This window comes from Erpetoichthys calabaricus, chromosome 2 (genome assembly GCF_900747795.2).
Source record: "Erpetoichthys calabaricus chromosome 2, fErpCal1.3, whole genome shotgun sequence".
In the NCBI taxonomy this organism is placed as follows: domain Eukaryota; kingdom Metazoa; phylum Chordata; class Cladistia; order Polypteriformes; family Polypteridae; genus Erpetoichthys; species Erpetoichthys calabaricus.
The window spans coordinates 189699018-189717022 of NC_041395.2; the positions used below are offsets into that span (position 1 = coordinate 189699018).

The 18005-nt window shown below is 39.0% G+C and overlaps 1 protein-coding gene and 4 pseudogenes across 1 annotated transcript in view; 4 read left to right on the forward strand and 1 right to left on the reverse strand.

Moving 5' to 3' along the window:
* The first annotated feature begins 1814 nt into the window (after nucleotides 1-1814).
* LOC114647485 (uncharacterized) lies at nucleotides 1815-1923 on the forward strand (annotated as a pseudogene).
* A 131-nt stretch (nucleotides 1924-2054) lies between these two features.
* LOC114647482 (uncharacterized) lies at nucleotides 2055-2173 on the forward strand (annotated as a pseudogene).
* Nucleotides 2174-2301: 128 nt separating this feature from the next.
* Nucleotides 2302-2420, forward strand: LOC114647434 (uncharacterized; annotated as a pseudogene).
* Nucleotides 2421-2548: 128 nt separating this feature from the next.
* Nucleotides 2549-2657, forward strand: LOC114647486 (uncharacterized; annotated as a pseudogene).
* An 8200-nt stretch (nucleotides 2658-10857) lies between these two features.
* The window catches only part of LOC114646635 (heparan-sulfate 6-O-sulfotransferase 1), a 134287-nt gene continuing 127139 nt past the window's right edge, over nucleotides 10858-18005 (reverse strand). The window contains exon 2 of the mRNA XM_051922069.1: nucleotides 10858-16778. Within this exon, the coding sequence (XP_051778029.1) occupies nucleotides 16070-16678 (609 nt within the window). The 5' untranslated portion in view covers nucleotides 16679-16778 and the 3' untranslated portion in view covers nucleotides 10858-16069. The remainder of the gene's footprint in view (nucleotides 16779-18005) is intronic.

Here is an 18005-nt window from a genome sequence, read left to right on the forward strand (position 1 = left end):
TGAGATCGACAGGTGGATTGGTGCGGTGTTCGCAGTGATGTGGGCTCCATATCGGTCTGTCATGGTGAAAAAGGAGCTGAGCCGTAAGGCAAAGCTCTCAATTTACCAGTCGATCTACACTCCTACCCTCACCTATGATCATGAGCTATGGGTAGTGACCAAAAGAACGAGATCGTGAATACAAGCGGCTGAAATGAGTTTCCTCCACAGGGTGTCTGGGCTTTCCTTTAAAGATAGGGTGAGAAGCTCAGTCATCCGGGAGGATGTCAGAGTAGAGCCACTGCTCCTCCGCATCGAGAGGAGTCAGATGAGGTGGCTCGGGCATGTGATCAGGATGCCTCCTGGACGCCTCCCCGGTGAGGTGTTCTGGGCACGTCTAACCGGGAGGAGGCCCGGGGAAGACCCAGGACATGCTGGAGGGACTATGTCTCTCAGCTGGCCTGGGAACGCCTCGGGATTCCCCTGGAAGAGCTAGAAGAAGTGGCCAGGAAGAGGGAAGTCTGGGTATCTCTGCCCAAGCTGCTGCCCCCGCAACCCGATCTCGGATAAGCGGAAGAGGATGGATGGATGGAAGTCAGCTGTCATGTTGTGTCTGATACTGTTTGGATATAAATGACTGACACACACAGTCTTGTTAGTGGTTAAAATCTTATCCAGACTCTAACTGAGACACTGTTGTCGTCTTGGGAGACATAAGCACTCAGTGTTGCTCCCTCTGTTATTGAAAAGAGAGATGGCAAATGTTTCTATAGCCTCACCTTTTTCTGGATATCTGATTGTTTTCACATTGCTCCTCCAATTTATTGTGTTGTAAGAATTACTTGTGAACGCTTTTTCAAATCACTTCTGTTGTTTTTGTCTGCTGCCTTCTGACTCAGCAGTACAAGAAAAAACCCTACATACTGTATAATATACTGTTTGACTTGTCTTGATGCCTAACTATGCAAGATGTTATGCTCTTTGACCCCCCCCCCCCTTTTTTTTTTGCCATTTTAGACCTAAAAAACCCTACTTTTTAGGCAATTGTTGAACCATATTTTGTACAGGAAATAACAACCTCTTATGATAAAGAGGAAACCAATAGGTGACCTCAACAAAAATATTTGGAAGGACTTGAAGTTATGCATGCCACATTAACTGACCCTAGGGATTTTCCTCCTATGAGGGGTCAATGTAGCCTCCTTTCACAAAATTTTTGAAAAAATAGAGATCAGTATAACAAGGACGCTTAGTGTTGTTTTATGCCATTTAAAGGTTGTTGATTAATATGATGGTATTTTTGATATTTGATTCTTTACTGGTGGTCCTAGCCCTACAAGAGCCACTCCTAGAAGGTTAAATATGACAAACTTCAGACATAAGCATGTAGGGTATCGTTTTAGACAATTTCAAAATCAGTGATTACAAATATGACATTATTTTTGATTTTTGTTCCTTTAATAGGAGAGTGAAAAATGAAAATTTTCTATTACAATTGAGAATATTTACTTCTTAAACATTTAAATTGAAGTACATATTTTAATATTTCAAATATTTGACACAACTGTTCTTGTTTGTCATGTACTACTACCACATTAAGTAAATTACTACATTTGTTATGAACACCCTGCATTAGAGAGAGAGGCTTACGCTAATTTAGACTTTTAAGTTTAATTTAGTTTTGTGTATTGCTCTGCACTGAGTACAGACTCCTTCATACACTCATGAAGCTCCTTCTATATACTTTGCGTCTCCAGTCCTGACTAGTCCATGGCTATGCGAGGTCCCCCTTTCTTCACTATACAGTATAGTGAATGTTAAAGAGCATTGCTTTCGCTTACGGCCACACCAGTGTGAATGTGTCTGATCTCGGAAGCTAAACACACTTGGGCTCGATCAGTACTTGATTGGGAGACCGCCTGGGAACCCCGAGTGCTGTAAGCTTTTAGTCATTAATGTTGTACTTAACCTAAGCATCAGTGTATTAAAGTGTTAAAACGCATCTTTATCTTTTCTATTGGAAGCATGCTCCCCCTTTCTTCACTATATAGTGAACGTTAAAGAGCATTGCACTCGCTTACAGCCACACCAGTGTGAATGCGCCCGATCTCGTCTGATCTCAGAAGCTAAACACGCTTGGGCTTAGCCAATACTTGGATGGGAGACCGCCTAGGAACACCGAGTGCTGTAAGCTTTTAGCCATTAATATTGTACTTAACCTTAGCATCAGTGTATGGCTTTAAAACGCATCTTTATCCTTTCTATTGGAAGCATGCTCCACCTTTCTTCACTATATACTGAACGTTAAAGAGCATTGCTTTCGCTTATGGCCACACCAGAGTGAATGCGCCCGATCTCGTCTGATTTTGGAAACTAAACACGCTTGGGCTCGGCCAGTACTTGGATGGGTGACCGCCTGGGAACCCCGAGTGCTGTAAGCTTTTAGCCATTACCATTGTTCTTAACCCTGGAATCAGTGTATGTCTTGGAAACGCATCTTCATTCTTTCTATTTGAAGCAGGCTCCCCCTTTCTTCACTATATACTGAATGTAAAGTAGCAGGACTTTCACTTACGGCCACACCAGTGTGAATGCACCTAATCTCGAAAGCTAAACACGCTTGGGCTCGGCCAGTACTTGGATGGGAGACCGCCTGGGAATCCTGAGTGCTGTAAGCTTTTAGCCATTACCATTGTTCTTACCATTGTTCCCCTTCTTATGACACCCTCACACCGTTAGTCTGCAGATGTCCCCTGTGTGGTTTCCACTCTGGTTCAGTTGACAGTTCCTTCTCTAGACATTAACTAGGCTTTTCAGTTAGGCCAGAGCATTATAATATTCTTCTGTCTTATGAAGGAAGTTAGTGCAAGTGTTAAGCTCCGACCACAAACGTTACAGCACAGTGGTAGCAGAGTGGTAGTGAGGTGCATTACTTATGTCGTATTGATATGAGTACACATGGCTTTAAGACAGCTAATACACTGGGCATTTAAAGTCACAACTTCCTTGATTTTTTCAGTCGTTTATTAATTTGATTTGAAGTGAAAATTAACTAAGCACAAGTGTGTTATATAAAAATGTGTTTCATAAAAGGTCACTATTGACTGTTATATTTGTTTAGTTTAACATTTAGAATACGAGAAGAGCACAGTGTAGAGTGTGAGCATTTTGGGGAAGAGTGTATCTTTGTAAACAGCACATCAGATTGCAAGGACTCTTCTCCTCATTCACAAATGCATATTGAAAGAAACAATTCCAAGGCATTAAAATGTATACAGTATATAAATATAAATTATATATATATTACATTATACACAGTTCAATTGTGCTATGCATCACAGTGAAATCTAAACACAACCAAAAGTACCTCTACCAGTACCACAGTACTGAGAGCACGCAATGTGAGCATTTTGTTGTATGACACTGACCTTTTCTCCTGATGGAATATTTCCATGAGCTTGGTAAAGAAGCATGAGGATGGTTTAAGGGAGATTTGGTTGGTGCCTATGGCTTTATTGGTATCTTAAGGGTTGAGAAAGGGAGAGTGGGGAAAGAACGGTGAATCTTCTTCTTCTTTCTGCTGCTACCATTAGAGGTTGCTACAGCGAATCACCTTGTTCCATATCTTCCTGTCCTCCACGTCTTGCTGTGTCACACCCATCACCTGTATTCCTTATCTCACCGCATCCATAAACCTTCCTCTTTTCGTCCTGCCTGGCAGCTCTATTCTTAGCATCCTTTTCCCAATATACCTAACATCTCTCCTCTGCACATGTCTAAACCAACGCAATCTCGCCTCTCTGACTTTGTCTCCCAACCGTCCAACCTGAGCCGACCCCCTAATATACTCATTTCTAATCCTGTCCATCCTCGTCACACCCAATGCAAATCTTAGCATCTCTTAGCAACTCTGCCACCTCCAGCGCTGCCTCCTGCTTTCTGGTCACTGCCACCATCTCCAACCCAACTCCAACTCCAACTCTAACCCTAACACAGCTGGTCTTACTACCATCCTGTAGATCTTCCCTTTCACCCTTGCTGATAACCATCTGTCACAAATTACTCCTGACACTCTTCTCCACCCATTCCACCCTGCCTGCACTCTCTTTTTCTCCTCTCTTCCACAATCCCTGTTACTCTGTACTGTTGATCCTAAGTATTTAATCTCATCCACCTTCGCCAACACTATTCCCTGCATCCTCACCATTCCACTGAACTTCCTTTCATTCACACACGTATTCTGTCTTGTTCCTACTGACCTTCATTCCTCTCGTCTCTAGAGCATATCTCCACTTCTCCAGGGTCTCCTCAACCTGCTCCCTACTATCGCTACAGATCACAATGTCAGCAGCAAACGTCATAGTCCACAGGGACTCCTGTCTAACATCGTCTGTCAACCTGTCCATCACAATTGCAAATAAGAAAGGGCTCAGAGCCGATCCCTGATGTAATCCCATCTCCACGTTGAAGGCATCCATAACTTCTACCGCAGACCTCACCACTGTCACACTTCCCTCGTACATATTCTATACAACTCTTATATACTTCTCTGCCACTCCTGACTTCCTCATAAAATACCACAACTCCTCTCGAGACACGCTGTCATATGCTTTCTCCAGGTCCACAAAGACACAATGCAACTACTTCTGGCCTTCTCTATACTTCTCCATCAACACCCTCAGAGCAAACATTGCATCCTGTGGTGCTATTTCTTGGCACGAAACCACGAAATCATCACCTCACTTCTTAACCTAGCTTTCACTACTCTTTCCCATAACTTCATGCTGTGACTCATCAATTTTATCCCCCTGTAGTTACTACAGTCCTGCACATCCCCCTTATTCTTAAATATTGGCACCAGTTCACTTCTCCACTCCTCAGGTATCCTCTCACTTTCCAAGATTCTATTAAACAATCTGGTTAAAAACTCTACTGCCATCTCTCCTAAACACCTCCATGCTTCCACAGGTATGTCATCTGGACCAACAGCCTTTCCATTCTTCATCCTCTTCATAGCTGTCCTTACTTCCTCTTTGCTAATCCATTGCACTTCTTGATTCACTATCGCCACATCATCTAACCTTCTCTTTCTCTCATTCTCTTTATTCATCAGCCTCTCAAAGTACTTTTTCCATCTTCTCAACAACAACATTTATTTATACAGCACATTTTCATACAAACAATGTAACACACCCTCCTCGCTTATGAGTATGTTTCCATATTTATCCTTTATGACCCTAATCTGCTGCACATCTAGCCAATCGGTACAGGTCCTTTTCTCCATCCTTAGTGTCCAACCTCTGATACGCCTTTTCTTTAGCCTTCGCCACCTCTTTCTTCACCTTGTGTCTTATCTCCTTGAACTCTTGTCTACTTTGTACATCTCTCTGACTATCCCACTTCTTCTTCGCCATCCTCTTCCTCTGTATACTCTCTTGTACTTCCCCATTCCACCACCAGGTTTCCTATTACTCCTTCCTCTGTCCATTTGTCACGCCAAGCACCCTTCTTGCTGTCACCCTTACTACTTCTGCTGCAGTTTCCCAACTGTCTGGTAACCCTTCACTGCCATCCAGTGCCTGTCTCACCTCCTCCCTAAATTCAACCTTGCAATCTTCTTTTTTCAACTTCCACCATTTGATCCTTGGCTCGGCCCTCACTCTCCTCCTCTTTTTGATCTCCAACGTCATCCTACTAACCACCAACCTATGCTGTCTAACTACACTTTCCCCTGCCACCGGTTTGCAGTCTTTAATCTCCTTCAGATTGACTCTTCTGCATTGGATGTAATCTACCTGTGTGCATCTTTCTCCACTCTTGCATGTCACCTTATGTTTCTCCCTCTTCTTAAAATACATATTCACCACAGCCTTGCCCATTCTTTTTGCAAAAATCCATTTTCATTCCTCTCCTTGACAGCATACCTACCTATCACCTCTTCGTCTCCTCTGTTCCCTTCAACAACATGTCCATTGAAATCTGCTCCAATCACCATTTCTGTCCCTTGGGTACATTGTCCATCACTTCATCCAACTCACTCCAGAAATCTTCTTTCTCATCCATCCTACACCCAACTTGCGGAGCATATGCACTAGCAACATTCATCATCACACCTCCAATTTCCAGCTTCATAATCATTACTTTGTCTGACACTCTTTTCACTTCCAAAACACTTTTGACATATTGTTCCTTCAGAATAGCTCCTACCTCATTTATGCTCCCATCCACACACCATGATAGAACAATTTGTATCTAACACCGATCCACATGACCTTACTCCCCTTCCATTTAGTCACTTGTACGCACAATATATTAGCCTTTCTTCTCTCCATCAAATCGGCTAACTCTCTCCCTTTACCAGTGATACTGCCAACATTCAAAGTTCCTAACCTCCAGCTCCACTCTCTGTACCTTCCTCCTCTCCTCTTTCCTCCAGACAAGTCTCCCCCCTCTTCTTCTCCTTCTTTGGCCAACAGTAGCCCAATTTCCGCCAGCACCCTGTTGGCTAACAGTACTGGTGGCGGTCGTTGTTAACCCGGGACTTGACCGATCCAGTATGGAAATCTGTATTGTTGTCCACATGTTGAGCTCCTGTTTTGCATGAAAGCCATTATGGGCAATACTTCCTCAATGACCTTCCATGCCAGATCCTTGCATCTGTTGGTGAGGCTATTGGAGGCTATGTTCTCCCAGACAACCAGTGCTATGGCAGCCAGAAGAATTCCAGTGTGTGGCAGTGTTTGATATTTGATTTCCAGATTATCTCTCTTAGTGTACCTTAACAAACCAAGTGATGTCCAAGTAAAGGATTACAGAGATTCTCTCTTGATCCAGCTGCACTTCTTCCAGGGAGATAGGAGCAAATAATGAGTCATAGAGCTGACTTTGGAATGTTGCTAAGAGTCTTCTTTACCTGGACTAGAGCAAGGTGTGGATATCTGGGATCTCATTTCTACTTTGCATCCAACTTTGTACATACCTAATTACTGAACTGATAGTGTCCAAAATCCCAAAGCCCAGGCTTAGGTGGAAGGGTCCAATTTTTCCAGTACTGTATGAAGCACCATGAGAGCCTCAACCAAGGTAACCCATTAACAATTTGTCCTGTGGTACCACTCTATACCAGTTTGAGCCTTGGGTATGTCAAGTCTGCAACAAAGTGGTGATTGGTGATTGAATAGCAGATGATAAAAAAGAGGGCTGAGTCGAGCATGGAGTACTCGGTATGCATGTACTTAATATGTACGCCTTAGTATATTTAGGAAAACCCATGTAGTGAACATGTAGACTCCACATGGATAATGACGAGTCAAAGAATTTGAACCTAGGATGTTAAATTTGTATGTCAATGTTGACAACCACTATGTCACCATGTAACATTCCTTAAAAATATTAGATAGGAATGTATATTAAATATTAAAAACTTTAATTTTTTTCCATTGCTTTTTATCTTGATCTATCTTGTATTCTAATTTGTCCTTAAGTTACCAAACAGATGAGCTTAAATTGCTCCTCTGAGGTGAGACAACATGGGTGCAAACTTGCCTAGTTTTGTTTTTTTGCTGTTATTTTTCAATGTGTAAATCTCTGTAAGTATGACAAGATTGTCTTCTGGGGAGAGTGCTATATATGAATTAATTTACATATATTCTTTTAACTGTTTAATGTTTGTAAATATGTGCATTGTTTTCTAAAAGGAAAATGATTATTAAAAAATGAATATTTGGCACTGTAATGCAATGGTGTAATCCGCAGTGATCACTATGAATCAGTGTATCACTTTGATCTGTGTATTTAATAATTCTTGACCTTGCATAAATAGCGTGCTTATGTAGGATTCTTTTTGCTCTCATTATTATGTTACATCAGCCTTTGAGAATGTTTTCCAGAGATTTCTAACAAATGGGGATTAAACTCCTAGTTAGCCACAAATCTACTTTTTGTACTAAAACAATGTAATCAGATTAGATAAACTGTATTAATCCCATAGGGAAATTCAATGTTATCTTAAAGTTAAAAAAAAAAAAAAAGTGCTACCATACTCTGGTACTTGAGAACCCCACTACAACTGGACCACAAACATGTTGCAGTGCTGAGCTACTTAATCCTGGGACTTTTGAATTATGACCCTTTGTAGCCCCTCAGATGTCTGCATGCTCTCATAGCACTTGAACAAGCCAAAAGTTGGAGTTTCAAGCGCACCTAACCTAATAGTGAGAGAGAGAGAGAGAGAGAGAGAGGAAGCATTATGACCGTTATAACATCGTTCATCCTGCTGATATTTATTTGTTGGTCTCCCAGCAGAGCCTCATGAGGACTGGGCTGAATGATTCTCTAATGCAAGCTAAGTATAATATTATTTGTTTTGTGATTTGATTGGTGGTGGTTGTCTTGCCATTGTGTCTTTCAGACAGCACTGTATGTAAGTGGAATAACTTTAACATAATCACTGAACCCGGCTCATTTGTGGAGCTAACATTCACTGGCTGTGGACGTGCATGTTAAATTAAAATTGCAATCTATAAATGTGCCTGGTGTGAGTTGGCCTTTTAATCTAGTTATGACTTTAGCATTGTTTCCTGCCTTACCCAGCAAAACTATAGGCATGAGCTCCAGCTTATCACAGCCCTGGAACAGGTAAAGCTGTATTGGTATTATATCAAAATATACATTTCATCTAATAAACCTAGTTAAAACACAAACGAAATATGTGATAATCAGCAAATCAAATATTTTTGTTTCTGACAATGCAGGGTGCCAAGAGTTGGATATTTCCTTACATTGCTACTTAGTTTGCAGAGCTATGAACATAACACCACTATAGAGTACCTGGTGCTGCAGATTTCTATCCCATAGACACCTGGGAGAAGCTAAACATTGTCTGTACACCACTTCTAGTAAATATGCATTTAGCTTTGAGGCGCCACTACAAGAAATTGTCCTTTTGCATTTACATTTTTTTGCTTTGGAAATGTTTGTATAATAGTGACTTACAAAACAGGTCAATAAAATGGATTAAATCAGGACATTTTTAAAAAACTGACCACTACAAGTGAGGAGCTCAGAACAAAATAGAAGCGAATTATACTTGGCCAGTCATCAAAACCTAACCATGCCATTATCAGCAATACAGAAGTTCACTAAACAATGGAGACTTCCAACACTTCTTAAATACATTGAGAGAGTGAGATGTTCAAATGAAGGTGTACAACTCATTTCACCAGCTAGAAGTTACACATGAAGAATCTGGATATCTGTCACTGTCATGCTTAAGTCTAGTACTCCTTAACTTGTCAGTTTAATGACAGTGGGATTTATACTTTTGATCTTAACATTCTAATAAGACTAAAAACTTGAAAAACTAAAAATAAAAAATACTGATTACTATGCTATAGTGGTTAGTGCTACTGCCTCACAGTTCAGTTCCTGGCCTGTGTGGAACTTAAATGTTCTCCATGCGTCAGCCCTAATCCAAAATCCCCCCATACTCCTGCAATTTCCCCATCCCCTTCACCAATAAATGCCGGTTGGCTTTACTGCCCTAAAGTTGCCCTCTGTGGATGTGTCTGGTGATGGACCAGAGTCCATCCACTGCAGGTTTTGTTCTTGCGTTACCCTCAGTGCTTTTGGGGTGGCTTCTGGTTCTTCACAATCTTATAGCTGACAAAACAGGGTTAGAAATTAGATGAATGATAAGATCAATGATTAATACAGTTTAATCTCTCTAAAATAGTTTGGATGTACAAGTCTGTGAAGCTATAGCATCTGGCCAATTGTACTTATTGTTTGTGCATTTCTAAAGCTTACCTGCCACATTGGGAGGCTGGAGGAAAAAATACTGTGAGGCATGCAGCATGAAATCAATCTGACTGTGCATGACTGGTAAACGCTAAGAATGTTGGGAGGCTTGTCAGAGTAATAATGAGTAATTGACTTGATTTCACTAGAATAAGATTTAAAGCAGGATAATTAAAGAACCAAGATTAGGGCAATTAAAATTAATTACTACTTCTGTCTTCCTGATCCTTTTAAAAGTCTGACCAATCAACATTCACACATAATTTACTGTGAGAAACAGGAGAATTCTTATATGCATATTGCGGCAGCAGCTACTGTAGACTGTTATTCATGAGAGGCCCCAACAGTCTTGCCGCAGAGGCCGCATTTTATATAATTGTAGCAATCACAATGATTGACTGCTATTAAATCTTTCCCATTCTGCTTCTCTTCTTGGTGGCCTGTGTTGGCACTGCCAATTTTGAAAATGCTGCCTCTCCTGATCTTCAACATGGCATTGGAGGTGATGTGTCAATGCCAGTGGTGAGCCCAGTAACCTTAAAAAGGCTGGGTGGACAACAGTCCTAAGAATGTTGAACTACAATCTTCGTTCTCTCTTTTCTGTGATGTAGATGGTTTAAAAAAGGAAGTCATCAAAAAATAATCATTCTCTGTACATATTTTGTGGTGTTTTTTTGCATGTCATTTTAATTTAGCTATAATGTAACAGTCATATTTTATATTATTTTGAGCATGTCAGTGGAACTGTTATTCCTAACAATGAATAATACTGAACCACATTCCAGAAACTTTTTTTAGCAAAATCTGCATTACTTTGGATGTTGAAAAAAGAACCCATGTAGATGAAGGGAGGATGCAAAAAACTTCCCACGTGCCACTGCAAGTGTCCAACTGTCCAAACTTACATTTAATCCCACAACTCTGGAGTTATGACTCAGCACCACATTATTTACAAATCTGCTTGCACAATTAGAAGGTCACCACAGGATTTAATAAATATATGCCTGCACAACATTTTCTTTTATGTGTGAATTTTATTAATGACAAAACCCCCAGAGAATTAAAGACAAGGCAGTCAAGTTAAAAATGACATTTGTTTATTGATGGCTGGATGATCCATTTTGTAGGAACAACCTCAATTCTCAGAGCAGTGTACAGTAAGAGCAGAACACATACGGTCTTAAACTGTCATGTCTCCACACCACATACTACATTCAGTAAGAACACTCTACTCAGGGATCTCTCCACTCAAGTATAGCATATTCTGGAACATTTTTTTTAAGCACAGAAAAACAAAGTGTGGGAAAGGCAAACTGTATGCGGGAAAAATTAAATCAACACAATGACAGAGTACATTAAGTTTGTTGCTTAAGTTTTACACTAGACTATTTTTTTTCTTGTTGACTATAACTGACAGTCTCCCTGGTACTGAAACTGTACACTATAAACTGATGGAAATGATAGCATACATGTTGTGAAAGTCAAGCCAGAGAGTTTTACATGTGAATGAGTCTCTTCCGCTGCATGAGATGCCACTCTGATTGGGCTGAAAGATCAAACCATTGTCTTCATCAGAAAACCACTTTAAGTGACAATCAGTGATCACAATTAATTGATTGTATTAATGAATGTTAAGCTTAAACTGAAGGATGCCACATTATATTTAAGAGTGGAAAAGTAGACTACCAAAATCAAAGAGGGATTTTGAAAACTTAAGGAATTAGGTGATCAAGGTGTTATACCAGCTTTATGTTCTGTGGTGGTGCCTGTGATTTGAATTTGAATGCTGATTTACACATCAACGATAACAGGGAAGGAAGGCGGATTCTGTGTGAATGAGAATGTTCTTCATTCAGTGTCCAAGAGGCCCAATTTGCACAGTATTTGTAAGGGCTTTACACACCTTATACAGATTGTAGTTGTTTACTTCTTGAAATGCAGGGGGACCCCATTCTGTGACTTTTCAAAATATTGGTTATGTGTCATGTGATTGAGCACTCTGCGTTTTTTGGGTAAATTCTATAACAGTAACAGTACAAGTGATTTGTTTGTTCCCTCTGGGATGCAAACAGTTAGAATGGGAATGCCCCAAACATAAGCAAAAAGACAATTTTTGAATAACTTCCATGTTCAGATACCAGAAATACATATGCAATACTGGACATATACAGCTGAGGAGGAATGTCTCTGTGAGAAAATCTGAGAACAAGTAAAATTTGAGAAGAAAACAGAAGAGACTTGAATGTATGACCATGGCTAAGTGGGTTATTTAGAAAGAGGGTTGCAAAAGAAAAAATGCAGAATATTTATAGGATTAAAGAATCATATGGGAGACGGACAAGAACGTAGTTTTATGAGGTAGGCTATGAAGAACATGTTTACAGAGCTCAAGGGACAAATTTAACAACAGAAATGCATGTGTGACACCAAACACAGACAAAGGGAAGACTAGCTAAAAGCTAAATTGCAAAATATAAAGCTGTTTCAAGAGAATTAAATATTTATGACCAATAAACTTCTCAGGTTTATCTCCCCCCCCATTGATGAAAAGTTGAGTCCCTGTCCAACAATGTTTACATTTTTGCATATGTATTGGGACAAATTACATCTTAGTTAACTAACCAGCTCTACTTTGGCAATATTTTAGCTTATATGCTCTTTTCTAAAAAGTAAACTATCAGCCAAAAGCTCTTTTGTAAAACACTCTTAACACAATGTCATTGAGTGTTATGACCACTGACAAACTCCACTGAAACATTTGGCTGCACAGTGAGAGGTGACAACCAAGCCACAAGAAATGCTACACAAAGCTGGGGGAAATTAAAATGGATACCTCATTGTCCTAGCCATACTCCATTGTGTGTTGGCTAGAACACACTACATGTCACTATGAATGTAGCAGATGGTCATCTCAGTATCTGAAGTGCTCATGTTTAGCAAAAGGTTAACTTGCCAAATTTTATGCCATTTAAAAAAAAAAAAGAAAGAAAAAAATCTGACATCAACAAAAAGAGACAGCATGTTGTCATACTTTCAGTTTGCTTGAAGAGATTGCCAACAAATTAGGGATTCTTGCATATTGTAAGGCCTGATTGTTGGATTCAACCATATCCTACCCAATGCTGTTCAGTTCTTGTAAGGTGACCCCGGTGAACTGTCGTGAGTTATCTATGGCATGTTAACGCATAATTCATTCTTAGCAAAGGCAGTCCAGTTAAGATATTTGGATTGTTTTAAATGAATCACTTAATAACTCAAGGTACATTTATAACATAAAGAATGTTACTGTGACTTTTTTTAATTTGCTCATATCAGAAATGATAAAAAAGAAAACCCAATCTTGTCAAGATGGAGTATGGCTGGGAAAATACATGTTTTAAAGAAGCTAGTACTCCAGAATTTGGACCTAAAACTTGGAAACAACCTTTTAATGCTTTGCAGGCTTTTCTGAGATGACTGAGAAGAAAGATTTGCAAGTATTACTAAAGTGAACTGGTCATGACATAAAATTACTGACCCTATAATTATAATGGCTACAATACCTAACATTGTTATTTTTTTTAATAAAGTAAACAGAAAGGTCGCTTTTAAAGTGGGATATTGTGAAACCTAGCAAACCCAGAATTTAAATTTGACATTTCTGTCGAGATATCGCTGATGTTTGAGTCTGGTTATCCTGAAGCCCTGTGACCCCAAACAGCAGTGTAACTAATTAGAGCAAAGGTGTTCAACTCAGTTCTTGCCAGTCTTTTAATTAGAAGCCAATTACTGCTACTAATGCAACATCCATTTTTTGGCTTTACTTCTGTTTACTCACTTGTGTTCTGAACCCTTAATTGCTTAAACAGCTTAAACAACAATCTTAAACAGCTGCATTCAGAGCCTTTAATTGCTTGTTTTTTTTTTTAACAGATGCCAATTAACAAAGAGATTCAAATAACAAGCCTCAGATACCCATCTATTTATTAGTCCTATTTGCAGCAATTTGTTTTGTCCAACTTTCATTTCTATCAAGAATAGGGAGAGGAAAAGTGAATATCTGAAAAGGTAAAATCTGAACTGGTCCACAAAAATTGTCAGAAAATGGAAGGTCTACAATATTAGAATTGTCCGATGCGGCAGAATGAGAGCATTAAATAGTCCTAGAATCACATGATGTTTCACTAGCAGAAAAAATGTGTTGAGGGAAAATCTTCAGCCACTACACACATTCCAGAACTGAATTTCATACTTTTGCATTTAGGAAACCTGCAAAGACACGGCAGATCATAAGACAAGAAGGGATTTTTCTCTTTGTAGCAGAAAACAAAAACTTTTTGTTTAGTCATTCCTTTTTTGTGCAGTAACTAGGACAAATGTACTTTTTTCTATTTGTGTAATATTACTCCATAAAGATGAGATGCTTCTGCATGCTACCCGTATAATTGTCTGCATATAAACATCTTAGAATAACATTGCTGTTAAAACCTTTCCAGTGGAAGAGAAGAAATACAGTAGTTTGCAATGGGCTGCTGCATTCACATTTTTATAACTGTTTTGAATGTCAAAAAGTTAATGGCGATAAGGATGTCAACTGGACTGCACTTAGCCATCATCACATTAATCATTTAGTAAGAGACAACAGTTTGATTCCTTTTAAGGTTTTAAGGCCACCAAAGTAATCAGGAGTTATTACACAAAAATAAAACAGCTTAAATCATTAAACTTTATAAAATCTCGCCCATTTTAGCACATTATCAATACATGATTAAAATCTCTTGTTTTCACCCAAAATGAAGATCAAAAGGATTTATTTGTACAACAGGAGTAATGTGCTAAAGAGGTTTTTTTTTTTTTTTTTTGAAAAAAGAAAAAGAGCATAAAAATGCATCATTAAATCCCCTGTGCTGACATCTTTGTTCCCATATTGAAACATTAGTGTGTCAGTAAGACATCGGTTTTAACCCTGAGAAAGCATCTCTCACTGAGATTCAAGCCACAATAAATCCACAAGAGATTTTGCACATGTGTACAGTATCAAAGAACTCAATTTCCACACAAAATTCAAACAAAAAAAGAAAGTCCTGTCTGGAAACTTTAAGTGTACCCAATTAAAGAAAAACATATATAAAAACAGATTCAGAGCAAGGTTATACAAATGTAAAACAATACCAATTTTAAGGCCAAATCATTTCTTTGAAGTGCAGTGGGGTTGCTTTTTGTAGTGTGCACAAAAAGGGACACTCAATATTTCTAAAAACAGTTGGGTGGGAAAGACACAGGATTTCAATGTCAGGAGCCAAGAATGAAAGGCAATAAAAAGAAACCATAATTTCTGTGTTGATTATAGCTTCCTTGTATTCAGGAATTGATAAAAAAATCTCTGAAGAGTATGTGTGCTTTTCAACAGGGTGAACCCTGTTGCTTTAAACAAAAGAAAGCCTCTCACTGGCTTCTGTGGAGTAAGTGCCTCTACTGGGGCATTTCTCTCAGTGCTCCCCACTACAGAGTATACTGCTGAACATAAACAGATGTTTCAGCGAACAATATTTGACCTTACTATCAAAGCAAAATAGGTAGATTGTAGGTAGATGGATTAATTCAATCCTATGACAGGACAAGGACAAGTCTAGGACTAGGAGTATTACAGGTAAAAAGTCATTTAACTTGTTAGTATAATGCACAGCATAACTTAAAGTGATTGCAGATTTAAAACAAAGAACATTTTAAACAATGACCTGTCCATAATGCTGTTAAAATAATTTTTTGAATAAAACCAAAATAAAAACAATTAAAGTCTTACTTTAGTGACTTGAGACCAGAATGTTTGGACAGAATCTTATTATTAGGCTGCAGTTTGTTCTCATAATTTATAATTAAATTATGTGATCCACTTAAAAACATTCTGATCACATTTTACTGTCTGTTATTTTTGGATATATATTTTTAGCACAAATAATCTCTGTTTAACAGATTTTTTCTTACATTTTTAAATTAAGTTTGTAGGTTTGTTTCACTTCCATGGTATTTCACAACCTGGAAGACGCAAATGAAGTCATTGTGGGCTCATAGTCTTGAGAACATTGAGAAGTGCTATGGTGACCAGTCAATATCTTTGCAAGCTGGCCTTACAGACGAGTATTTTTGAGTAGCAATACTTGTCACCAGAGTCAACAGACTTCTCAACAATGCATCAACCCTACTGTCTTAAAGACAGAGCATATGGGCACCAGAGATGACAAGCTCTGGTACTAGTTTTGATTATATAGTCATTAAGGACTTTAGTGATTTTAAGATGTAGCCACTGACTTGGCTACCATTTTTCAATTATGTGACTCATGTAGTCCTCGGTAGGCAGACGTCCTTGCTCTTCCGTTTCTTCCTGGGGGAATTCTTCATTGGAACGGTGCATCCGCCGTTCTTCCCGATTCTTTATTCTCTGTTCCATGCGATCCAGCTGTCTCTTATACTGATACCGCTGTTGAAAGAGGTCTTTAGCATAGTCATACAGTTGCATGTCAAGGTCATTAAGTTCCTCAATACGTAGTATAGTGTCATTATCCACATCCACACCTGCTGCCCGTGTGCTGTTGTACTGCAAGAAAGGCCGGATGAATTTCAGATTGAAGGTCCTCTCAAACAAGTACTGGGTTTTTCGTTGGAACTCTGTTAGGCCAAAAAAAGCCATGTCTTTCAGATTTTTCTTTGCACTTTCCAAAAGAATCTGGGCCCGCTTTTTTTCAGGAATAAAGGACATATTATAGCATCCCACCAAACTGAGGTCAGCCAGCATTCTCACCTGTCGATTGTTTGCAAGATTGTAGGGACAGTCCATGAACTGCTGCAAAGTGCAGCCAGACCAGTCTGTACCTTCATAACAAGAGGGCAGCTCTTCTGGGGTGGGGGTCCGTCCATCACACATGTGGAGTGAGGTCTTCCACGTGGCCCCTCGCTGGACATGCCTCCATTCACTTAAGTAACGTGAAACTGGGTCTCTCAGAAGAGTGATATAGTAAAACTTTCTAAAAAGACAAAAAGGAAATGTGATTAGTTATTTAATGTTAGTTGATATACAAATACATACATACATACATACATACATACACACACCTGATAGAAGTGTGTACAATAACAAGCTGAATAACATATTCACGTTGTTTAAGTTATTTTAGGCCAATTTTTCTTTGGAAAAATTTAATTTTGAAACAATACATTTATATGAGCAACAATTTTCCAAAATAGTACACATCATGGTATTGATGAATAAACCCAACATATGGAAGCAAAACCTTTTTGTAGTAAAGAAGTGCTAGGTTTTTGTACCGTGTTAGTCATTATGAATGTAGTGAGAAGTCAAGTAAAATGACACCTTTTATTGGCTAACTAAAAAGATTACAATATGCAAGCTTTTGAGGCAACTCTGGCCCCTTCTTGCCTGAAGATGGGGCCTGAGTTGCCTCGAAAGCTTGCATATTGTAATCTTTTTAGTTAGCCAATAAAAGATGTCATTTTACTTGACTTCTTACTGTAATAAAGAAGTAAATGCAAAGTAAATACATGTCTAGCCACTCTACAATAAATGCAGGATTAAAGGAGTGCTAATGAAAAGGTTGCTCTCCCAACTGTTTCTCCCACCTCAGCAGAGCACTTCTCAAGCTCTGTTAGAGTGACTATTTGGGTCACCTCCCTGACCAATGCCTTTCTTACATGGTTACTTAGTTTGGCAGAACTGCCAACTTCAGGAAGAGTTCTGATGGTTCCATTCCAATTCAAAGCTTTAGAAATAGTTTATGCCCATGTCCTAATTTATAACTTACCACAATTTTTCACTGGACTTCATGGCTTGGTTTTTGTCCTGACATGCACTATAAATTGTGGGACCTTATATACACACGTGTGCCTTTCTAACCTGTGTCCAAATATTTCAATTTGCCACAAGTGGAATCCAATCAAATTTTATACACATCTCAAGAATAAAACAGGACGCAACTGGCCACAATTTGAAGTGGCTCAGCAAAGAGTCTGAATACTTATATGTAGATTTCAGTTTTTGATTTTTTTAAGTTCGCAAACCTTTCTAAAAACATAGTGAACATTGATGGGCAAAAAGGGAAATGAATCTGTTTAAAATAAAGTGTGCAGAGAATGAAAGTCTACACATATACATATAGTATATGTGAATATCATTTCTGTGTGAATCATATATTGGGCAAAATGACTTCTGAATAAGATTGTTAGCCACTTCCCCA